Below are 26,278 nucleotides of genomic sequence, written 5' to 3' on the forward strand. Positions count from 1 at the left end.
CAGCTGTGCCTGCAGTTCTGTCTTCTGCTTGATAGGGGTCGTGTTGCTGGTTATATGGCTGCTTCCTGACATGGTAAATAAGGTATTGTTGTTGCCTCGATTTCAAAGCTACAGCAAGTAGTTGAAAGCATCTTGCTCTTTCCATGCTTAGGAATGTTTCTCCTTTCTTTCTCAATGGCAGTTTACATTAATGTGTACTGTATTCTGCACCAGACTCCTTTTAGGATTATGAAGGACGTAGTGTCTTGGTGAAATAATGGTTTGGCCTCTTTGGTCTAACTCCTTTTTCAGAAGCTTAGTGCAGATGTATTTCATAGCCTGCATAGTGTGCAGATGATAATATATTTAGCACTTGATTGGGTCTGAAGTCTTATACACCACATCCTATTAGTACTCTGTGTTCTACTCGCTCTTAAAATCAGCTTGGTTTCCCTCAGTCTTTCACTATAAAAACCGGGACAAGGCACAGGCTAGCCATGGTAGCCTGGGCTCTGGACTCTGACATTCATCATGCTGTTGGTCTGCCAACAATGGGCCTTATTTGAGCTTCAGAAAAGGGACAGTCCAGAAGGTTTGAGCTTCTGCTTTAAAAACTGTGTTTCCGCTGAGTCCTTTAGCTGCATCAGGTTGGTTCAAGTTATTTTTAATGTGCGATATTTCCTGTTATTTTTTAATTGCTTTCTGATGCCTATTTTGAAATTATTTTATGAATCTAATAAACCCATTGTTTAAAATTAAACGTGCATGTACGCACACATACACATATTATGATAGATCTGAAAATGCTGGCAATATGCTAGTAATACAGAGAAAGATTTAATTATCACCTCACCATTACTGAAGTGTTGGGACAAAAAGTTTAAGTAGAATTTTCACACTATGAAAAAATTCGATCCGTATTTATTCTTCCTGCAGCTGTGGCAGGCAGTAAGTTGATGCTGTCATTGTTTCCAGGAGATTCAGAGCCAAAGGTGTTGTAAAGGTGCAGCTGTGAATTCCTGAAAGTGAAGGAGTCCTGGTTAAAAGGCTTGGGAGATTGGTGTATGGAAAGATGACAAATTATTTGCCTACCTTCTTGAAGGTTATCGGGTATAATTTTTCATGTATACCACACATTCATCTGTATCTATTTCTTTATTGTTACATTTTCCTTAGGATTACAAAAAGCTGATTTAGACATGGACTAAGTTGCATGTAGGCAAAGATGCGGGCAAGCCATTTTAATAATTACCATTTCACAGAATTTAAGGAATATTTCAGACAGTGAACTGCTTGCCCTAAATAAGCTTTGAGATTAAATAGGACTCGGGAGACACTGGCAAATAAAGAGTATTTGACAGGTTAAAAGGCTTGCCGTAAAAAACTGCTTGCATGGATAGATGCTGTCTGGAGCACAGAAGGTGGCCTAGGCTTTATGTGATCTTTAAGTAAGACAAATACGTACATATTGCTTTGTCAACTCAACATCTCTTTCGTTGCTATGCTTTGTTCTCACTCCTAAAAGCACACAGCACTTTATTTAAAAAAATTGTTACTCTGCACTGTGTTCAAACTTGTCACAGCTTGCAGAAACAATGATGCTTTGCTGACAAGTGAACTTAGTCAAAATTATTGTGTAGTCTCTGTGGATATATGGAGTAAACTCTTCCAGGGCAGGGGCTCTAAGTAGGACAGTATTTCACAAGGGCATGAGGAAGGTGCCAGGTTTATGGCCTGACTCCTGAAAAATGTGCATTCTGAAAGGTCTGTTTTTCACTAGGCCTGGGCTGTGCCAATTTAGATTAATGTGCATCATTTGGACTATAAATAAGAGGGGCAATCCCACTGGCATGACAGTAAAAATACACTGATACTGCTATAATGTTTATGCAGCTCCTAGTGGCAGGTTAAAATCATTTTATGAATCAAATAAAGCTTGTTAGTGGGATTAAAAAGGATGAGTATAATGCTGTAAATTTATACATTACTAAGATGCAAAAGTATGCTTTACTCTTAGTGTTGTCCACACTTGAGTTAAACTTGTGCTTTAAAATCAAGTGGATACTCCACCAAATGAATATCCTAGTCAGTGTGTACACTGTGTTTCAGTGACAAGATCAGCCGGTGTTTGTGCTAAGTCATGCCCAGTAAGAAGAACTGGTAGGATCCTAGCCTAAAGCAGTAGGCTCAGTAATCTGTGTGATTTCTGGAATGAGCTATGTACATGACATATATTTTTTTTTGAGATCTTCTGAAGAGGGGAAGAATGTTATTAGGAGTAATAGAATGACAGTTAATGGAAGGAAAGAAAATTGCAGACTGATGGAGGGAACTATTTGTCAACTGTGAGATCTGATGCATTCTGTGGAGCAGCTTCCAAAGGAAGGCAATGAAGATGTCATCACTAGAGACACTTACAGACAGAAGTAAGCTGAAAAATACATTATATAATTTACTGCAAATACATTGGTACAGCACTGGAGTCAAGGCAGGATAACTAACCTAATGAAAAAATTATCATTCCTAATTTCTTGTCTTTGAAAATTATGTTGTGACTCTGATTATTCTTATTTTTCCTGAAGCAAACTGAACACCTGTTTTCTAAACATTTTAACATATTTTACTTATTTTTTTATGCAACTTGAATGACAGTCTCACTGTCTCAGCTATTAACCTTTATGATTGCCTTCCCCCAGCACACATGCAACTAGGTTCTGCTTTCCCTGGCATGTAGTAGAAAAGTTCCTAGTTGACATCTTCTCTTCCCCGAGTCCCTGCCAATGGTAATGGCAGCAGTCTGGGCGGATGTTCCTGATCTCCTTTGTGTTGTGGTCTGCACAGGTGGAAGATAGTAGGTATCTTCCTCTCTTCTGCTCCCTAATTTTCAAGTGTCAGACTGTAGGGAAAACCTCCCATGAGATTGGGCTGAAGAAGCACAAACACACTTGATGCACAAAAACATTACAGTTAAGATTTGCTGGTACAGTGAAGGTGCCATGCAGGATATGCACAGCTCAGGTGACCAGCATGTATTTCCCCTGTTGCATTTTAACCACTAATATAATAGCAGATCATACCACACATCATGTTTCGTTAACATACAGTGAAATGCTGTCCACCAGGAAGCCAATTGCCTTCTGTCTCAAGGGGGCACAATGGTGGGCAGCCACTACAGTCAGGAGCATGGCTTAGCTTGAGGTCATTGTCCCAGAGCCACAGGATATGGCTTGACCCTGTTTCCCCTGATCAGCTGTCTCTGCCTTCCCAGCCTGTCTGGAAGGGGTAGCTGAATCAAGGGTAGAGATTAAAAGGTACTACTAAGGTAATTGATGCATTTTTCAAGTAAATATCTGTTCATAAAGGTATTTTTCTATGAGGTGTGACATTAATGTCATATAGTTTTCTGTCCCTCAGCCTCTGCCTTGGCTCAGGTCTTGTTTCTTTGCACCACTCCGTTCTCCAGGAGCCTTGTTGGAAGTTTTATCATGTTGACATTGATGTACATCTGTCAATATTGGCTCAAACATTCTTGAGGGATGCTGATTTAGCGTTTACCAGTGTTAAACGAGGTAATTGAATTAATGTAAACAAATGTAATATAAAGAAAACACGGGTTTATATATTTTTTCCCCAAAAAGCTTATGTATGGCACTTTCATCCAATGCCAGCATGCAGCAGTACCTCAGAGCAGTATGGTGTTCCTAAAGACACATGCAAGAAGGACAACAAAACTTTCCTGTGGACCAGGGTGTTCAGAACAAAAAGTGTGGCTTGGAATATCTGGAAATATTTCCTGTCAATGATATCTATATCACTTAGGAATTTCCTTTTAAATGAAAAGCCTTATAGCCCCACCTTCTAGAATAAGGTTTTCTGCAGAAGTTGTAGGTACAGAACAACCCCCAACTGTCTCAGAGAAGAAAATAGTTTACATTCCCATTTTCATCAAGCTTCTTCACTCTCCCTGCTTCTTCAATTTCTACCTGCTCTGGTTAAGCCTCACACATTTCACTTATGTGATGCCTATGTTATTTCCATAAACAGTAAACAGAAGCTCAAGACAGAGTGAAACTCACTTTGAATTCTAAAATTATGTAACAATTGAGTGACAATTCTGGTTTATGGAATTCATGCTTAATGCTTGATGCTGTATAAACAAAAAGACATATTTATCAGATTTGAAGTAGTTTGTGGTTGGGGTATTATTTAAATAGGATTACTTCTAAATTAGATAATCCACCGAAGTGAATTTCACCATATGCTAATATCTCTTGATACATGTTTTTGAGCTTTCTGCAGATCTTGCATGTTTTAAATGGTCTTGGAAAGTTCTGCATTTTCATGAGCAAAGCAGCTTTGGGAGGAGATCAACATACTTAACCATTTAGGAAACCAGGCATTTCCATTCAGGTGCCTGAGTGCAGGGTTAGGAAATTAACTTTGGACAAGCAAACTTGGAGAACATTCAGATCATTTTTCAAACAGTCAAGCTTGCTGAGGTATTGTAAATATCAATAGGAAATGGATTCACAGATGCATAATTACAGTACCCCACTTCCCTTACTTCTAGATTAAAACTCAGCTGCTGCTGTAATAAGTAACCATATAATTTGGAAAAAAGAGAATTAAATTTACATAAAGTATAATAAAATTGAATAAATTTCCACTTTAGAGAGACAACACAGTTATTCATTGGTGCTATAACTGTTAAAATTAAGTTTCTAAGAAAACCAGAGGACACGTCTGTTAAATGTAGGAAAGCAAATTACCAGAGGAGCTATTCTAACTCTTCCTTCTCATAATTTTTCCATGTCACACACACCAACAAATGTTACTTATGGAAGCATTTGAAGCCCTCTGTTTTCTTAATAAAGACTGCTGGAGAGCACTGAGCATGGAATTCGATAAGAAAGGATTAAGATTAAATACATTCATATTTGTCCTACTTGGAACCTAGTTCATTAATGACTACTTTACATGCAGAGCTTAGGAAATTTTAGATATTTCTAAGCACTACTTAGAAGAGCAGCACTGCCATTTCAAAAATGAAGTCTCATTGGCAGTACTGAAGCCGTAGCTCTAAACAAACTCAAAAAATTGTTATTCCTCTGCAACATTAGGAGAAAATAATACTTGCTTTCATGACTGGAGCTCCCATAACATGTCTGAAGGGGTTAGCATATGGGCAGAGCAAATTGTTGACATTTTGTTGTTTCATAAAGCATATATGTTCATAATGTGTACATTATACATCTGGTGAAAAAGCCTAGGACAATTTTGTATCTTTTTTTCAACAATTTATAGTCTGTTACACGCTGACACAGCTGTGGTAACATTGTAGTAACCATGAATGTTTCAGGATGTTAATTTTTCTCTAGACTTTTGCATTATTTAAAAGCAAATCTCATTTAAAAAAATTCTCCTTTCCCTGGAAAAATACATTCTCTGATATATTTTTTTCATTACTGTTGTCAATAACAGTTACTAAGGATAAAAGTTAGGCCAGACTAAAAGCATTTCTGCCAAATCTCTCATCAACAGCCAAAGTAAAATTCCCACAATGCACTCCTTCCCAGCAAATTTCAATGTCATTTATCAATTCAAGTGTATTCAATAATTTCATTTGTAAAACTTGGCAGTTTTAGAACTTCCATTTACCTTTATAAGCTTTTAAAAAAAGGTCTGGGTAGTAGTATTCTTGTTATAATTTATTTGCAACTGTTACAGATTCAGTTAAGTTGTGTTGGTATCTACTGATTGTGACTAATATTGGTCACGCGGATCAGGGTATTGCATAAACATTCAGAGTTATTTAGTCATTTCTCACTCAGAATTATTTAGTCTTTAAGTTCAGGGAGAAAGATTTTTCCACCAGCTTAAACAGGAGTCCTCTCAGATGAAAGCTGTGGGGCAGTGTCATAGCCAAACTTCAACTCCCTTCTCAGTGTTTTTTCCGTCCCATTGCTGTACATCAAACCGAAAATTATATTTTTCAGAATTTGTAACACTTCAATGAAAATGTTTAGGCATTTTTACTAGAACAAATAACTGGAATTTAGAAGATGAGCTTATGCAGAAGTACTTTTCTAGCATGGTCCTGGTGACTTTGTAGTGGCTGGACTGCTCACAGGAGTGCACAGGTGATCTTGAATAGAAATTCCCTCTTCTGTTTGATACAGTGCAGAGCTTGGAATTGATTGTAGAGGAGATAATTTTAATGCATTTTACTTTGTATGACTTACCTAAACATTGATCAGAGCAAGCAAGCAAGACTCGATGATTGTGTAGCTGGGAGTTTGGGTACTCCCTGTGAATGTGAGAGTGGAGTTCAAGTCCCTGCTCCAATAACGATTTCAGCTTCCTTACAGAATAGAAGATTTTTAACAGAAAGGTATGAGTTTAGAAGAGAGTAAGTTGCTGCAGGTATGGTCCTACCAAGACTCTTCATAAGCCTTCATCAACTTCAGAGCTTCTGTAAACCACAGGCATCAGTGATAAGTGTTTATTTTTATCTGTGAAAGCCTCCAGCTGCAAGCAGTGGAGATAACCAATAATGCTGTAGCTTAGAATTTACCAACTGTCACTAGTATGATACTGTGCAAAAAAATATGCTTTTAGATAATGCTGAGCCTTATGCCATTTAAGATAAAAATCAGGATAAGTTTCAGATATAGGAAGTATGAGAAGCTATGATATTTTGTGGTGCACTGGCAGGATTCATAAAAATCTGTTGCTTTTAGTGAAAAATGTTCTTCATAAATTTAAGCAGCAGCAAATTTCAGTGAATGGGATATTACAGATCTACAAATGCCTGAAGTAATAACTCAAGTAATAACTGTGACTCTGGTGCTTTTATTTTTTTGAGAAACTAATCTTGGAGATGATGTTCTCTCTGTTGTAATCATCCTCTTGACAATTTGTTTTGTTGTCAATCTCTGCCTCTGTATAGATATGTGATTCTCTACTTATCTGAGGTACACGCTATCCCAAATGGTGTAAGCAACAACACAGAGTCGACCTTTCTCTTCCCATGCACTGAGACAGCTGGAGGTTAGCCAGCTGAAGATGTAAGGTGCTTCCTTGTGGAGTCTTGGGACTTATATTAGTTGGAGATACTTCACAGTGGGGAACATTGGAGGAACACCTCAGATTTTACTTACTTGGGTTCTGAAGTCTGCTTAGGACCTGCATGGTTATACTCTAAAATGGTTTAAATTCAGTTCTTTCTTGGCCAAAGAATAGCTTATCCTGTCATGAAACATTAAGTAAAGCTGTTGAAGAATGAGAATGAAAAACTGAAAGATGGAAACTGTTCTCCCTCCTAATACTTTCATATCTACTGTTGAAAAAATTTAATATTGCTTTCAAGCTCCTCAATATTAGAAAATTCCCCTGTGTTTGAAATTTCTTGCTTACAAATTTGATGGCATGTCATTTTCTGCGTTCCCAGAGGATTGCAAGTTTTGCAGCAAAGAAGCAGGTACAAGTGGTGATATAGAGCTGAGGATGAGCAATTGTGTGGGAGGCAAAGGTACGACAGTGAAGCATCTTCACATTTCCTCTCCACGTAGGAAGAGCAAAGTGGCAGCCTCTGAGTTGTTCAGCAGCTGTTCCCAATGGGGTGGGAAGAAGCTTCCCCTTCTTATCCAACAGGATTGCAGCTGTGCTTAGTCATCTTCTGGGGCCACCTGGTGCTGCACAGGATTTGGACACATTTACTGGGTTCAGTAGTCCATCGCATGGACATGTGGCAACAGCAGTGAAGAAGAACTCATTCTTAAGACCTGAAGGAGGGAGTGCCCTTAGGCTTTACCACATCTGAAAACAACATCCTCATGTCAATAGCTTTTACAGCCCCCAAGAGAGACATAGAAATGGTTCAGTGGCCAGAAGCTGCCTGAAATGTTCAGTGTCTAGACTTGGCTGTTGAGGAAGCATCTTTAGGCTTTCCTTTTATTCCCTGTTATGTGCCCCCAGTTGGTATCCTTCAAAGGATATTAAACTGAATACAGTAAGGATCTAAAGATTTCGTATGGTCATTTTGCTGATACAGTAACAAGCACTTCATATGTATTTGTACACATTATCCAGTGTATAATCTTTATAGGGTTATACTACTGTTTGTTTTTTGCAGTCTACAGACCCCTTAGTTTTGGACAGGGGCTTGCCCCATAGTAAGAGCAATGCAGAATGATATAAATGGGTCACAACATGGTTTCTAACTCAAAGAATAAATCATTCAGTTACAGTATAGAGATGCCACCAGGTTAAAAATAGTCAGGGAAGTGCAAAAAGCTTTTTATCTACCTCAGAAGCAACAGCTAAAGGCAATAAGCCTACAGTAATAGCTGTAAGCAGTAGCAGTACTTGCTTGTCCCCTTGATTATTATCTTTGCAGTCTTTAATGAGAAGAATTGTTTGCAGGGCATTGAAAGGATGATGTGCAAGCTACTGTTACTGGTGTTTGGGGCTGTTCCATGAGGACAAGTAAAAGCAGAAGTCAAGAAGGTCATTTTACTTTGCTGGTTGAGAATCTCAGTAATCTGCAAGGTGTCACCTCTTAAATGATCATTGTTTTCTGCCAGGAAGAAGTGAATTAACACAATGTACATCTGGTTCACTATTGCACATTTACAACTTTAAGAAACATGCAAAGTATGAATTTGGGGGTGGGGAATGACCCCTGCAAGTTAACAGGGGTCATTTGGTTTGGTTTCCTGTAGCCACTGAATAAAGAGACCTGCTGGCATAGCAGTCACCTTTATATGACCTACTAACTTGCTAGAAATTGTCTACCCTGGGTTGTCTAATTTCTTAGCCAGAGGAAATTACAAGGGGAAAAGAAAGGCAGTGATGTAAGAAATGCAGCTGTATGAGTTTATGGGCTTAGCTAAGATAGTCCTACTGTAGGAAATGTGGTCACCTGCGGTGCGATTCCTTCAGAAGTGGGCAAGAGCTGCTCCGAGCAGCAGGGTTTGTGGCTGTGTGTTCCAGGTGAAGGTGTTTTTGTACTCCAGGTTGACACAGTTTGGCCTATGAATTCTTTATGGGCTGTGGCTTGCTCCGTGCTCATGATATGTTAGTACTAGGCATGTAACCAGCTGAGATTGATTCTTCTGAAGCTAGCCTCTTTCTCCCTCTGCTTTGTATGTGTGGCTTCTTAAAATACATCACAATTTTGCCTGATGTTATTATCTTCTGTTTGCAGGGGGAATGCTTCACACCCATTTGCTCCTTTCCTTTTTCAGTGTGTTGGCTTGCTCAACTGGGTTTCATCTCCAAGTCTGTCAGTGCTGTAGAAGGGGAAGCTGGTAATAACAAAACACTCATACAAATTCCCCCTAGACGCTGCTGTCGTGAGACATTTTTGCATGTTTTATGGCCCTCTCTGATAACTATAGAGTGGATGAGGGCATCAAGAAATCATGATTTGGTAATAAATTCATGTGGCCACACAGCTTTGTTAATGTGTACAAACTGACTCCCTTTTTGGGCACCATGAATGACATCATGACATTCCAGGGTTATCACGGTTTTTAGTTACTGTGTCTGGTTTTGCATCTGTCTGGTCTTTATATTACTTTCCTGTCTCAATTAAGCATCTCAGTAAGGCTCAATAAGCATTCTTTCTCCAGTTGGTTATATTTGTTTTCTTTGCGTCTAGGAATCCTTTACACTGACTTCTAGTTATGTTGCAGTGTGGTTTTACTGTTAAACGGGCATTGGAAGAAAATTCTTTGCAGTTCTGGGAACCCCTTTCCAGGCTACCGATGATACAATGGCTCATTGTTCTTTCCCAATAATAATTGGGCACATTTTAGACTAACAGGGGTTCAGAAGTTTATGAAGCAACTTTTTGGGCCTGTTGTTTTGCTATGAAAATTTGTGGACAGACTAAGAATGGTAACACAATTACATGCCCACAGTACCTAACCCATATAAGCATCTGATGAATTTTTGATGTTAATAGGCTTCAATTAAAATACTAGTTTACTCACCTATACAGTCTCAGTTGACTTTCATATCTGCCAGTTGTTGTGTAGAAAACACTAGAATTTTTGCTCAGGCTCCCTAGTAAGTATTTGAATGTGCACTCCTCTCCCCTCATTGGTTGTTGTTGACCAGAAAGACTTGCAGGCTTGTGCTGTGTTCTGAACTCAAGATAACTGTGGGTACTCCCAGTTCAGTGCAATATTGGGAAAATCATCTTTCAGCATGAGAGTGGAGCTGATGTACTCATTTGCTCAGTGACAAAGCTTCAATGAAAAAGATGTAGCAGTGAAAATTCTTCTTTCCTTTTTTCTTCTTTCCTTTTTTCCCAACTCTTCAATGTGATGAAAATAATTTGTATGTAAAAAGTCTGACTAGGATAGGACCGTTTTGTTCTGTAAATTGACATATGTTTCATAGATAGGGCATATATTCAAATAGGGCCCAGAAGTCATCACTATGAATCGATTCTTGAGAAATTATATTATGTTTCCTGCCCACTTTTTAATAGAAAAATGTGTCTCACACTATCTGCTATCACAGTCAGCACCTGCAACTAAGTAATAATGGATGGGACATATAAGCCACATGTTATTGATGAGCTCAATTTCTTTGTCTTGAGTGTTGTCTTGAGTTTGTGTTCAGTGGTGCCTCTTCTGTGAAAAAAAGAAAATAATGGTACTTCCTTCAGAAGCCTTAGTTCATTCTTATTGTATTTTTTTTTCTTTAATGAGGGGATGTGTATTCTGCATATTCAATGATATTAGCTTTTCCACTTTCTTCAAATGGAAGACTAGGGCTTTACATACCTTCTTCTTTAATTGTGTACCTGGATCTGTGTTGATATTTTTCCAGTGCTTCTCTAGATTTCCTGCAGCTGGCAGCCTTATTTTCTTGGAGTTTGTACTAGCTTGCAGTATAGTCAAACCTGTTACCTTTCCTCTTGTAGCACTGCATCCTAAAGCAATGGGAGTTCATTTTACTGTAGAAAGAACAATTATATTGGCTGTTGAGGTATTTTATCAATATATGTTCCTCAATACTTGCTGCATTTTCGCCAAGGTTCATGACTACAAACCTGTTTTGGTTTGGTTTGGGGGTTTTTGTGTGTGTGTGTATGTGTGTGTGGTTTTTGTTTTGGTTTGCTTTTTTAGGGGCCTGGGGGGTTTTTGGTTATTTATTTAAGCTTTTTTATTGTTGCATCTGCCTAACAGTAGCAGAGTTCATTACAAGAGTTCTGGGTTTAAAAGCTAACCAGCTCTTCCAGTCACTTCTTTGAGACCTGGATGTAAATTAAATTATGCTGACCAAACCCTTATCTCACTGGTATAAAAATGGACTGCTGTCTTTGATGCAAGTTTCTAAAGGAGTTTGAGACCTTGCAAGATGTAAAGAGCACAACTGTCAAAGAAGGATCATAATGTCAAGAGTGTCATCTGAAAAGAAAAACTGATTCTCCAGAAAGTTTATATGGTTCTACTTGATCTGAGGATGCTATATTAGATAATGTAGTCTTTGATTCCCCTGCTCGTTGATCAGTATTTAAGCATGTATTTTTGCACATGCTGTAAACGCATCGGTCCTTTGCAAGCTGAAGGAAAATATGCCACCAGAAGGATTTGGTGACACTTTAAAGTCTTTGAGCACTCAATTAAAGGGAAAGCAAGACAGAAGCCTAATTTCTTCTGATTACTTCTGTTTGATTGAAATATTAAAATGCATAATACTATTTCTTCTCTTTTATTCACATTTCTGTCTTGCACTTATAGCTTGTTCTTTTCAAAGCTATGATACAGTTAATTTTTTTCCCTGTGGTCATCCTGCTCTTAAGAGGGATGAAGAAGTGACTCACTTTCTGCCTAATGCTGTCTCTAATTGATGACTCATCTGCTTATTCCACCGTTAGTGGTCTTTTATGCACTGAAGTTGATCAGTAGGTGTTCCACATAGCTTCCTATTTAGACTCAAACAGTTACAGTGGTGATCTTTAGGCACAAATGTGCCTGGCCTATTTGGCAACAGCTTTCTGATATTTTCCCCAATCAATCATTACAACAGAAAAGGAACCACTACCTAACAGATCCCAAAGGAAAAGGAGTGCATCTTTACAGCCAGAATATTCAAAAGCTTCTGGAAGCCTTTCACTCCTGAACAGGGATAGTACCTCTCTCACTCAAGTCCTTGGCATGTGAACCTTCTTAACATGAGAAAAGGGAAATTTCTATCATTATGTTATAACTGAAAAGGCCTATGTACATCAGGCCTATCATCAATATGTATTATCTCCAATTTGAGTTTTAGCACATCTTTTTCAGCTCTCCTATTCAGAGCCTTTGTCATTGAGTCTAAACATGGCACTGAGCATTGAGTCAGCATTCAAAAATACCCATCCTGCTCACAGCAGCTCTTGTGATCTGCATTGCTAGTTCACACAGTATTTGGGTAAAAATTATGTTGTTTTTAACATTATATTTAATAGTAACTGGGAATGTTGCTTGTTTCTGTTTAGATGAGAGTCCTTACACAAAATCTGCAAACCAGGCAAAGGCACCTGATGGAGCACTGTCTGTGAGGAGACAGAGTATTCCAGGTAAGACTTGCTTTGCTTTTTATAACATCTAACTTGTTTTGAACAACAAGGTGATACTAATCAAAATTCAATTAGTTATAAAAAGCAAATGAATTACAGTTGCTACCAAGCAACTTTATAAAGAAGGTTCCATAGGAGCTGTAAGATGTTCCCACAATTAGGTTACCTCAAGCTTTTGCTGTGAAGAACATCCCTGTATCTCTGTCTTTTGCAGCAGATTTGAGACATTGAGCACAACAACCTTTTCATCAGAGACCTATGTATTTTCAGGCCCTATGAAATCTGTTCTTTGATATCTGGTTTCAGTTGTGTAGGGAGATTGGCCCATATTTTCTACTACTGATTGGCCAGGCTCAGAAATCTAACAGGGCAACACTCTGCCAGGGTTCTCGTCTTCATGAAATTTTCTGCCACACCTATGCCCATCTTGTCTTTTGTGTTGTCACATCGCACAAAGCTGGACCATTAGATAAATGGTTAAAATAAGTGATCTTTGAACCTCTGTCTCTTTTATTTACTTCAAACAAGTCTGCAAAATATGCCCATGGAAAACAAGCTTTATATGCATATTGTGCAGAAATCTAAAGGGATTTTCAATTCAAGTAATATTTTGCAGAACTTTTAATGAAAACAAACGAACACTGAGAAGGATTGCACACAGGTGGAATTACTGATGTTGCCAGTCTCACCTCAAACACAGTAACCTCTGACTTGAAGGGCAGATGCGTTGCAATAGAAATCAGAAACTGTAAGGTCATGACTTAATGACTAATGTTAACACTACCTGCGCTCCTTGGCCTTATTGTTGAACAAAGACACACAACTTACAGGGTGTCTGTGGATGGGGGAAGGAGCTCAGACCTTTATCACTGCTCGGCTCAGATCTCATCCCAATAGCTATTGTGAACAGCCAAAATACGTTTTGTGAATGCTTTGTCTGCATGTTTCTATGTGTGAGGGGACCCCTGGTGGTCTAGTGGTTAGGATGCAGCACTCTCACCGCTGCGGCCCCGGGTTCAATTCCCGGTCAGGGAAAAAGTCCCCCGGGCAGATGGAGCTCGTCAGCCCTGTGAGGCCATCCATCTAAGAGAAGGTCACTCTAAACAAACCTACATTCTGAGGACCTCACTGCCACTGTCCAAGCTTACTCGGCCCCGGCAGAAGAACCTTAGGATTAAAGGGTGGGCTCAGTTCAGCGCACGCTGTGTCTCACCTAAAAAATCCACTGCGCAGGCTCGAAGAGTTAATGACCTTTCCCAAATCTTCGCTCGCGAAGACTGGCCATACTCTATGTGTGAGAGGGACCAAGCTGGCTGATTGACTGTTGGTTATAATGAACATTTTTGTTCATTGTTGAAAACATCCTAGTGAATTAAAGATTGTTATTTTATAGTAGAATCACGCATATCATAACCACTGTGAAATGACGTGACTACAGTCTCCAGTGTCCAGTTATTGTTATGAGAAAATATTTAATTATACAACATCAACCAAGTTTTTTTCTAACCCAAGTCAATACAAATCAATATTCATTGTTCTTCAGAGTGAATTAGAACCTGGTACCTTTTTGAGTAATGCTTTAGCTCATAGGTCAATAATATTTATGACCTTGGAAGTGTTCAATCTTTTGATTTTTTTTTATTTTTTGCTGTAAACTTAGTAATTATTCTTTAAGGTGTAGTTACTGTATTTGGAAAACATATATGCTAATATATGAGTACAGACAGAAGTTTGTGGTTTCACATGACATTTTGAGAACTACTGATGATTTTCACTACTGTTCTTTAAAGAGAAGGTTTGATGAAAACTGGACCAGTACAATTTTTCTTTAGAGCATTTGGTAAGATTAGGAATTTTAGGTGTTGAGTATTCTTCATGGCTAATGACCATTTATTTTGCTTTTTTTACAATATTTTGGTATATTCTGGAGTTTCTGAGAGCATTGCAGATGAATTTTTACTATTAGTCAGAGTTTATTCAGAGAGATAATGCTAAGATGTGCTTTACTGTATTTCAGGTGTTCTGAAAAAAATATCTAAGCTTATGTATGTTCTTCAGCTTTTAATATGGTGTTGACATTTATCTGAATGCCTTATTGCATCTCTAGACCTTAGGAGCTCCAAAGGATAAATGAGCTTGAGCTGGTTGGATATTTAAAGAAATAAAAATTAAAACTTTTTCATGTCCTGACAAATTCTCATTGTAACACAGTGGATGTTGTGGGTTTGAATACATAAATGGCTTTGCAAAACTAAGTAGTATTTTGAGAATTAACTTGAAGATTTAGGAGTTGACTGAAGTTTCTGAAAATAACCTGTAAAAATTTATATCACTTGGATGCTGAGAAAATTTGACTCTACATTTTATATGTAAGATACCACCTTGTAAATAGCTTCTATTCTTGCTTGTCTGCAGACATTTTATCCACATTATGGATTAGTCTTGACACAGATGCAGAAGCATCCCAGCTAGCCGGCTTGGTTTGGCAATAGGAGGTGTACTAGTTGTATTAACTAGTATGAGGCCAGAAGTAATACAGTTGCTTTTGCTTGGGAGCAGGATCACAGTTCTGACAGTATGTAGGTCAGCTCCAAATAGCTTTTGAATTGAAAGGTATGATGCAATGAACCTAATAAATTCTTCTGGACCTGGATGGAAACATGTCAGCTGGAGTTACTGTCAGTAATCCTTCCATGGAGAGCTTACCCTGTGTGGAAAGTATTCATTTCTATTCCACCCAGATGGTATGCCTGATAAAACATCACGTTCCTGAACTGCTGGTTTTTTAAGCTTGAAGCATGGTAGTATCTTTGACAGTATAGCTGTCTATTCCACTTGATGCTCTGTCATTCCTTAGATGTGGACAGCAGATGTCCTATTTCCAGGAAATGCTCTGCCTGTTGAATCAGCCAAGAGAAAACTTCTGGATTTTAGCAAGGTGATTGATTTTATGCAGAGCTTGCACAGGTTTGAACAATCTGTGGAAAAAACACTAGTGAAAATATATATACAGGATGTGTGATGTAAATCTTCCAGCTTGGTATGGGATCATGGCATCTCCCTGTGTCTGGTTAAAGTTCCTTCTCGTGACATTTGAATTCACTTTAAAGGACTCCTCTGCTCCATCCTTTTGGCCAGCTATCAAAAAGTGAAGCTTTTGTTGCTGTGAGACCTGAAACTGCTATACCAACTGTAAACCCCAAGATATGGTTTTTATCTTTCCATGTGAAACTGTATTGAAAGCGCAGTATTGATGAGCAATGACTGAGTGCACAGAGAAGTAATGTAGCTCAGGCTCATGGAGCTCATGGAGCTCAGGCTCAGTTTATTTTACAGGAAAAAAATGTTGAAATAGTAATTTTATAATTAAAATCAAATGAGCACATACTGTGAGATCAGTGCACTGAGTTTAATTCCTTTCATCCCCAGAAGGAAGGAATGGATTAAGCATCTCCCTGGAGCAGAACTTGCTTATTCGAAATACAGAATGGATTATTTGTGTGATGAGACTACATGTCATATTTAGCATGTCTTCACATGGTGCAAAATCAACAAGCAACAGATCCTTTCAAAGGGATTTATAGAATTGCTGAAATTATATTTAATTCAAATTACGTGCATTTAATTCAAATTACGAGTTTGAAACTTGGACTTAATTTTGCATATATGTAGGTCTTTAGTTACAGTTATATATATGATTGTTTGAAACATTACTTAGCTTCACAGTCAGAATTTCTTAACTTAAAAGTGAACCTTAAGGTAATGCCATCATGACAAGCAGCCTGCAAAGTCAGAAACAGGTTTTCTCCTCCAAACATTTAAATTTAGACTGTTGACCAGTATATAATGAAACCTTACTACTACTCTGCCCTTACAGAAACCAAGGGGGACGTTATTGTGCCCCATTCAAGAAACTTATCACTGCAGGACTAGTGTTAAGGCACATAAATGAAAACAATGTGTTTCAGAATTCATCGGTAAGACCCTTCCCTCAGAATTACAGATGCAATTAGAAAGTCTGTCATTTAAAAATAAAGTATTTGATAGTCACTTTAGATGTAGATGGCTGTAGTTCCCACTGATTTCCTGGACTGAGGTTGCCTGGTTTGCCAAGGGTCCAAGCAGTGCCCAGCCAAGGGCATGCATTAGGAAAATAGCACTTGAGTCAAAGGTGTTGCTCCTGGGATTGCTTTTTCCTGCAGCAGCTTTAAAAAGGACATGAAATGTTCCTATGGCACTGATACAATGTCAAGAGCTGATGACAGTGTTCAAGAGGCACCTTGAAGTCAAGGAGACCTTAACATTTGCTTTAAGATAAGCATGATCTCAGTGCTATCCTGAATAGGGGCGGGCTGAATAGCTACTCCCATGCTTTCCAAACTAAAATCCAATGCCCTCTTATCTGTTTTAACAACATGGATAAATCAGACAACACTAATGCTCTGCAAGTTGTTCTCTTCATTCATCTATTTGTTTAGGGGGATAGAGGGGAAAGAAATGACCTCACACAAGAATAAAAATAATTCCTTTGTGAAGCAAAAATAACTCACCATAAATTTCAGACTAAGCAAAATATTTCATAAAATCTGCAACAGAAGTATAATTTTGTTTTTAGTCCAATTCTGGACGTGTTTTTAATTGAGTCTTAAAAGTTACTGTTATTAAAAAAAATAGTAAAAAACACCACAATTTTTTAGGATTAAATGTTTCAGTTTCTCAATGTTTGATTTTTGTTGGTTGAATTAATTAGTAAGTTTCAGTTAAATTTGCAAATGGGTCAAAAGTAAATTATTTTTCACAAGAAATGAATTTGTGCCTAATCTAGTTAATATTAAATTAAGCTATTTTAAAAATCCATACTTTTTACTTCTGGCATCTACTGACTTAAACATCTGCACTACAGCAGACTTCTAGACATGTAAAGTCTTGTTGCCTGAAGTAGTCAAGGGCTCAGAACTATTTATGTGAACTATGTAATAGGAGAGTTATTTGAATCATCTGTGAATTCAGAGATTTGGTTTAGCTAGGAGGATTGCAGTTGTGTAGCTGTCTCTTTCCTAAGTAAATTTTTGGCACCAAATAACAAAGAGATGTTGTGGAAATATTTCCTTAAACTGAGGAAGTTTCCTTTTCTCTGAGACAGAAGAATAACACAGCTGCCTGCCTTCTGCCCTGCTCAATACACCTAGCAAAAGGCGCTCGAAGTCTTGTCCTCATCATGTTATGTTCCTCCTCCCACATAACCCTTGTGCTCCAGCTGTGCCTGCCTCTGGGACCCACAGGAGCTTTCCCAAGTTTCATTTCAGCCACATTCTACTCCACATTGATAATTGATCTGCTGAACGGGCAAATTGTCTGGATTTATGGTGGAAGTGCTTGCCCACTCTTACAGAGACAAGCAGGAAAGACCAAACCCAGATGTTATAAATCATTCTTTTGACATTTTCTCCACCATGAGGAGCCTCTTTTTCTCTCTAACTGGTTTATTATTATTATTATTATTATTATTATTATTATTATTATTATTATTATTATTATTTGTCATTTGCAAGTTTTATGTGCAGCTGCAGGGATGTGCTAACAGGTCAGTTGTTAAAATAGGTCGCTGTACTCTGAAGGAAAATTGTCAAGACTTTGAAGTCTGAAATTAAAATGACTGGATTTTTCGGTTCCTTTGTACATGTGTAAATACTGCACTTTCTTTCTGTACTACCTGATTCTTTGAAGAAGACTATAATACAGGTTTCCAATTTCAGCGCAGTGTTTGATCTCAAAAACAGGGCTAGCCATGAAACTCAGTGGAAAACAGCGTGAATGTACAGCCCTCAGCTCATCCTCTACAGTGATTCAAGCTCTGAGATTGCTATTAGTAGCAGTTTTGCAGCCTTGTTTGGGGGAAGTTTGGTAACAGGATTTTAATGCAAAAATAAAATGTTAAACAAACATAAACAAATTTTAGGGTAGGCTGAATTTTGAACTACTGAGCTAGAAGGGAGCAAATCAAAGAAGTTTAAAATGCTATGCAAAGATAATATTTACAGAGCTGATACTAAAATAGTAATTACTGTATGATGTAGTGTCCTCAGTAATTGCTTAGGACACAAAATATTCCTAGGAGAAGTTATGAAATACTAAATTATTGTAATAAAACCAGTAATTAACAGCCTGGGATTTTCTGACTCAGAAATGTTTAAATACACAATGCATATGTCATTAGGAAGCAGTAGGGCAGTTTTCTTTTGATCCTTGGCTCTGAACATATACAGGTGCCATGCTCTGTTTACAAAAATACAGAGGTACACCTTTTTTCCCTCTCCCTGACCCACAGCCTGCTGTGCAGCGAATGTTCATATTCTGACTCAGGCTACACCAGATGTGGCTGTCCTGAGGGGTTTGTCTACTGTCCACAACTAATGAACTCAAATGTGGGTTAGCTGGAAGCTGAAGAATTTTAAAGACCCTTCTACTTTCTTCACTATGATTTTGGGGGTTTTGTAGCATCTAGAAATGTCTGTTTAATCCTGAAAATAAAAATATATTACTATCAGAAAACAAGCAAAGGTTGTGAAGAAATAAGAAAATATTGAAGTTTATATTTATATAAAATAAATATAATTCCAGAAACTGGTCTGGATTACAGTTAGAGACAAAACATGTGATCCAGTTTTGATGTCCTTGAGTTGCCAATATAAAATTGTATTAGCTGAATTTAATATTGTGTGTGCTGTGCCACAATTTAAATAAGGAAGAGCTCTGTACTGCATAGCATAACACTGGAATAGATGGAGTGAATTGTTTTTTTTTTACAAAACAAACTCAGAAATAAGGGAGAAATATAGAAAGTAATACAGAGAAATAGAATGGTTTAAAAAAAGTCCACATTGATTAAAAAAGAAACTAGACTTCTGAAGTAATCCTGAGATATAAGTTCCATTAAATGACACTGCTTAGGAAGGAAGACAGCTCCCAGGTTATTCCTGTAGCTCAACTCTTAACACTTGAGCCAGATTTAAGTGACTGACAGATGTGACAATGGATTGTCCATCCCCAGTGGGTAGATGTTTACCTGTGTGCAAACACTCCTCCAGAACCAGTTTTATTTTCCTCTGTGATTAATATGGCATTGGCAAGACAGTAGGTGTTCAAAAATAGCTGTTCTCATGCTTGCAGTTAACTTGGTCCAATTTCTTCAGACTCCTGTGTTGAGTATAACAGCAGAAGATTTAAACACTCCCATTATTTTTTGGCAGAGTGCTCCTAATGTCAGCAGCCCCCTTTGCATCATATGCTACAGGGCAGGCACCTTCTCAAGCAGTGTTGCCTGACTTGTGCAGACCTCAGTGACCTTTTCCATCCTCATCAAAAGGCAAACCTGCCTTGCCTTTGAGTTCAGCTTCCCTCAGATTTTGTAAGCACTCTGATGTCATGTATGCAGTGCTGTTTTAGCTAATGCTTCATCCTCCCCCAAAATATTAGGCTTCACTGGCTAACTGGTTTTCCAGATTAAGAGCATGATTTGCCCGAGGAAACATGTTAAAATCATCCCCGACCTTTTTCATAGTTTGCATTGTGAGAAAAAAAAATTCATTGCAAAAGTAAAATGTGAAAATAAAATGTATGTCAGTAAAAGCTGAGTTAGGAAATTTAAGTATGTGTCTACAAAAGCACTTTTTTCCTCAATTTGCATTTATCTCATAGACACTTACTTTTACTGTGTACTTTTAAAAGGAATGCCACTGAAGAGACTTTAAGCATTTAGAAATCCATTAGCAGCAACCTCTGCAGTCACAGTTGTTATGGTAATGATCTTGGGTGATTTCCTAGCAGAAGCAAGCGTTTTGACCTGTGAAATGCAGATTACAGGCTAGTAAGCTTTTCTGCACTTGAGGTGTTTATTATATCTGCAAAGTCATTTGCTGATTTTCGTGTCGGATGAGAGGCTGCAGTTGCTGTATCATTTACAGGCTTCCCTGTGTGTTTGTTTAACCTGCTGGAGGTTTATCAAATGGTCTGTGAGGCAGCTACAGAGCTATATGTCTTTTCATCTCCATTGCCATTGGAAATTCCTGAATTTGCTTTCTCATACTTAGTACTGAAAGAAGTAAGATTTCTTTCTTGCCATTCCTCCTTCTCACCAAAATACCTTTTTTGGAATGACTTCATATATGTCATTCATGTAAACGTGTTCCATACTGATGCTGAAAAACCTCCGAATGATTAACTGCTCGGAGACTTTTGTATCTTTAAGCAGCAAGGTATTTGTTTATTCAACATTGGGAACAAGCCAGCTCACACTGGACAAACTTGTTCCACCTGAAAGTGCAAAAGTAAGTCATTTTATACACTTTAGATACATGGTTACATCATTTAACATACATATTAATAAGTAGGCTAGTCTCTGGGCAAGTCTTTCCAGGCATGCGCAATCTTCCACTGTGGGGGTCTTCTCCTCAAGCCTTCATCCCTCTGGTGGTCGCCACGGATATCTTCCTTGATTTGACCTCTTCAGTTTTCTTTGTTACATGACCTGAATTCAAGCTTGCAAAATCCTGGCTTCGGGCCTTCTAGATCTTATTCAAACGTCTAGTTTACGTAATTTATTACTGTGTGTGTACTACTCTTATTCTTTCTATAATAAGGCCTTTGGTCCAGTGAGCAGAACAGAACATGATATTAACCAGTGCTCCTAAACTGTTCTTCTAGCAAAACAAATAGAGCAAACAGGACAAGGTATACCAGCTGAAACATTGTTAACTCTTTTTTGTGCCTTTTTGCCATCAATACACAGATAAACCCAAAATAAATTTGTCTCTTGTAGAAAATGAACAAAGGTCACCAAGTTTGATTTGCTGACAATTTATTTAAACATTTTCTTTACAGGTCTCCTACGTGCTAGTGTTTTACAATACTGAAAAGGATTAGAATAGAGAACAATTTAATTTCATTTCTTTTACCACAAAAGAGGGAGAAAATGCATTAAAGGCAATACTGTACATTTCATTCATTTTAATCAAAGTTGGTGATGTCTGTTGAAAAATGTATTCTCCTTGAGAAATTTGTTCTCCTCCTTCAGTTACAAGATGGAGAATGCTGTAGAGGACATGTGAGGAGAGAGAAACTAGGGAAAACCCTTGGAAAGAGAGAGGAAAACCCTTGGAAAGAGAGAGGAAAGCCATATACTTATTAAAGGTTGTATCAAGAGATGACAACCACAGAGATATGTAACCTTGGGATTATATAGCTGATCACAATTTATTCCTGGCTGAACGTAAAACTCATCAATCCCAATAATCACTGCATTTCACAAGAAGTTGTAAAACTCTTCTGCTGTGAAACTGGACTTTGACTGTCCCTTTTGGAATAGAGCAGCCCATTACAACTAACAGAGGTTCTTTATTGTTGTAGGTATAGTGGGTTGACCCTGACTGGATGCCAGGTACCCACCAAAGCCATTCTCTCACTCCCCTCTGCAACTGCTCAGAGGAGACAAAATATAATGAAGGGTTCGGGGATTGAGATAAGGACGAGGAGAGATCACTCAGCAAATATCATCACAGGCAAAACAATCTCGAAGTGGGGATATTAATTAAATTTCACAAAATCAGAGAGGGATAATGAGACGTAAAATAAATATTAAAAACTCCTTCCCCCCTCTCTTCCCTCCTTCCCAAGTTCTACCTCCTCTCCCCCAGTGGTGCAGGGAGACAGGGAATGGGGGTTATGGTGAGTTCCTCACAAGTTGTTTTTGCCACTGCTCAGAGAGAGGAGTCCTTCCTCTGTTCCAGTGTGGGGTCCCTTCCACAGGTGACAGTCCTCCATTAAGTTCTCCAACATAAGTCAATCCCGCAGACAACAGCTCTTCACAAACTGCTGCAACGTGGGTGGCCTTTCTATGAGGTGTAGTCCTTCTGGCACAGGCTGCTCCAGTGTGGGTCTCCACAGGATCACAAGTCTTTCCAAGAAAGCCTGCTCCAGTGGTCAGCAGGTCCCTGCCAGGACCCTGCTCCAGCATGGGCATCCCGCAGGGTCACAGCCTCCTTTAGATATCCACCTGCTCCACTCTCCTCCATGGGCTGCAGGTGGATTTCTGCATCCCCATGGTCCTCCATGGGCTGCAGGTGGATTTCTGCATCCCCATGGTCCTCCATGGGCTGCAGGGGCACAACTGCTCCACCATGGTCTTCACCATGGGCTGCAGGGGAACCTCAGCTCCAGCACCTGGAGCACCTCCTCCCCCTCCTTCTGCACTGACCTTGGTGTCTGCAGAGTTGTTCATATGTTCTCACTCCACTCTTCTCTGGCTGCAATTTCATCTATCCAATAACTCTTTTTTCCTTCTTATATATGTCATCACAGAGGTGTTAGTATCATTCCTGATTGGCTCGCCAGTGGTGGGTCCGTCCTGCAACCAGATGGCATTGACTGTACTGGACACGGGGGAAGCTTCAGCAGCTTCTCACAGAAGCCACCCCTGGCTACCAAAGTCTGGCTACCAAAGTCTGGCCACACAAACCAATACAGTAGGAAACTGAGAAGCTAAAGTTTAATATTGACCTCTTGAAAACAACTGCGTTTCCACAGGATAGCACAGCTGGGTTTTCATGGGGGAGGAAAGGAGAGTTATCTTCAGAAAAATGGATATTGCATGAGAAGATGATCCATAAGGAATGCTCAGGTTCCCCAGTCTGTTCAGAAGTAGTTAAATGTATTCAAAAATTTCAGGCAATATCTTTTTCTCTGAGTGGAAATCTATTTAAACATTCTTATGTATACTGTTATCAGTCCAGTATTGGAACAAAAATGTGTATTCAACAGAAAAAATGATTTCTGCATCATTCAGTCGCCAGTCCTCATGGGTCCAGTATCACTGGAGAGGAAGAGCAAACAGTAAGTCTGTGAATACAGACTGAGTGGATTCAGAAGGGACTGAATAAATTAATTGGCAAGAGCTTCATATGTAAATATTACAAAGGCTGAGAAGCATTGTACCCTCTAATGTGACAGTACTGGATGTCAGGGAACTGTGGCAGGACTGGACTGGAGAAAGTAGGCAGGTTCTCATTCTTTCCCTAAACAGGACTTCATTTTCTTGCTTTCTAAAATGGAACAGGACTAGATGGAGTGTTAGTCTGACCTAGCAGGGCATTGCTGTCTTTCAAAGCATATGACTAGCAAACGAATTCTAGGCGTGTTCCTTTAATGTGTGAGAGTTTGCTGATCTGTGAAGCTGAGGATAATTTTTTTATCATTTGCCTACTTGAGTCTTTTTGCACTTCATAAAGTGCACTTCTTTTTTGCACTTTCTCTCTTACAGTTATAGATAATTAACTTCATGTTTTTAATGTTCCTAATGTGTTTTCTAATACCTCTTTAAAGGACTTAATGCATGATTTCCATCTGGTTTTTTATTTTGATCTCCGTTTCAGATTTTGCAGTGATTATAATTTCAGGGCATGAAGATATTAAAGAAATAATATATAACCCACCAAGATAACAGCTCTGTCACACCAAAATTTGCTATCCTACATGTGGATAATAGTTTGTCTGTTCTTTTCAACCGTTTCGGTGGGTCTTGTTTTCACTCTAAACCTTGACTTCTACATAAAAATCTAATTGTTATGTTTTTTTGCAAAATTATGTGTCCTTTTTGCCAATATGAAGTGGCTTAGAGTGTTTCATATGGATAGGGAAAAGATTGTTTCAATTCTTTCGGGTTCTTTAAGGTTGTTTCATTTCTTTTAATAGCATTTAATAGCATAGAATCAGAAGAGGAAAAGAGATTTTGGTGCTTGTGTGTCTTCCTCATCACATCCTTGGTACATGGGGTAGACAGAGATATGAAGTTGTGCCTCATGGTGTAGAATAAAAGAGGTAGGTATGTTTGTTTTGTGTAGGAGCCTGAAGACCTCAAGTTAATCATAGCATCATTGCAAACTAGCTTTTGTTTCCTTTCTATTTAAAAATGCAGAACAAAGAGCTTGTCCATTGAGGTTTTGATGTACTTCTTTTGAATTTATGTGGCGTCTGTGGACCTGAGGAGACATTGGTGACCATCTAAACTAAACTTACAACTTCCTGGAACTTACTTATATCTCAGCTTGTATTTGAACTATATTTTAGAGGGACAGTCAATCTATTTATGGTTGCTAGTGATACAAAGCTCATCACAGCCTTTTGTGGCTAAGTAGCCCCACTGTTTTTATTTCTGGCTTGAGTATGTGTAGCTTCAGCTTCACTTCATTAGTAATGAAAAGTTGTTTTTCATCAAAATTTACTTCATTCTTTATAGTCACTTCTTTATGAAATCACCGTTTAATCTTCCCTTTGTTAAAGTAATCAAATTGTGCTTCTGGGGTCTTTGCTCTCAGGCATTTTTCTTAAACTATTCTGAAAATTCTTTTGTGACTCTCCTGTTCTGTATTTTGTTACTAATAATCTTGGTGAATCATGTCACAAGAAGGAGACAAAGCATCTGAGTGACAGTCAGTACTTCACTAAACACAAAGGTGGACTAAGTACTGCTGTGTTAAACTCTCCTGTTTATATCTTCATAGTTTGCATTAATTCTTCTGGCCAATGAGAGTTTTGATCACCAGGGAGGGTTCCCAAATAATTTTCTGGCAACATTAATTTCATAATTAATTTCATAATTAATTTACTGGGCACCTGTTGTGGTTTTTTTATATATAGTTGCATGCATCCATTCATATCTTTTACAGCAATAAAGTGACGGACTTTTTGAACTTTGTAGGTGATATACAGGCTAGTAGAATGGAGGTACTCATCTCTTTTGATTTATGGTCCTTGTCTAAATTGCAGATATCATTCTCACTTAATGTCTGCATGATTTGGAGAATCTGCTAATGTCGTGCGAATAAACACATAAAGAAGGATCCTTCTAATAAGTAAAGTCTCATTTATTAACAAACTGAAAAGAGTACAGAAAGCAAAACAGGGAATATTGGGGAAAATAGCAACAAGGCCAAAATCAGGGGATTTCATTGCTCTTATTCACAGAAGACATTGGTAGAAGGACACTCTGAATATCAATCCAGGCAGGAACAAATGCCAATGTTCAGTGCTAATTGATTTTATCAATGAAGCAAAATGAGCCCAACTTAATAGTTAACTGTGAGATAAGATCCTGCCAAGACCTTCTTCCCGTATTAGATGACATTGTGACCCTGAATACTTGTTGGATAAATGATACAGAAAATGAGCATTGACCTATGAGGTTGTTAAGACCCACTGTCGTAGAAAAATGAGACACATGCTGCAGCTGAATTTTAGATATCACTGATGAATGATGAGTGATCGTACCTAGTAATACAATGTGACTATTGATCCCCAAAATATTGCTTCTGTAAGTGAAAGTGAGAAGTAAAACCTGATAAAGGTCATATAGGGAAATCCTGCCATTATACTAGGACTGCAACAAAATGGACCAAATCTATAAAGAATGAAAATGCTTCAGTACGATTAATAATTTCTACATAACTTATGTGGAACATATTCATGTGGGAGTAAAAAAAAAGTGCTCTTCCAAAAAGATTTCAGATTTAGTCCTGGAATTGAAAGTTTAGCAAGTGTATTTAGAAGTCATTACAAACTTGTAGCTACAAAAAGAGATGCCTAGTAAGGAACTTCTGCAATTTTATGATGAGGATGATACCTAACTCTAATGAGACCATTAAAAGCCAAGAGCTTTTTCCTTAGCCC

At 38.3% G+C, this 26,278-nt stretch overlaps 1 protein-coding gene across 11 annotated transcripts in view; it reads left to right on the forward strand.

The window, feature by feature from the left end:
• The window catches only part of GRIP1 (glutamate receptor interacting protein 1), a 323,893-nt gene that overhangs the window by 198,078 nt on the left and 99,537 nt on the right, over positions 1-26,278 (forward strand). For all 11 annotated transcript variants that reach the window (XM_017822141.1, XM_017822145.1, XM_017822147.1 and 8 more), the window contains exon 2: positions 12,479-12,559. In XM_017822141.1, the coding sequence (XP_017677630.1) occupies positions 12,479-12,559 (81 nt within the window). The remainder of the gene's footprint in view (positions 1-12,478; positions 12,560-26,278) is intronic.

Source organism: Lepidothrix coronata, unplaced genomic scaffold (assembly GCF_001604755.1).
Source record: "Lepidothrix coronata isolate B3197 unplaced genomic scaffold, Lepidothrix_coronata-1.0 Scaffold95, whole genome shotgun sequence".
Taxonomy (NCBI): domain Eukaryota; kingdom Metazoa; phylum Chordata; class Aves; order Passeriformes; family Pipridae; genus Lepidothrix; species Lepidothrix coronata.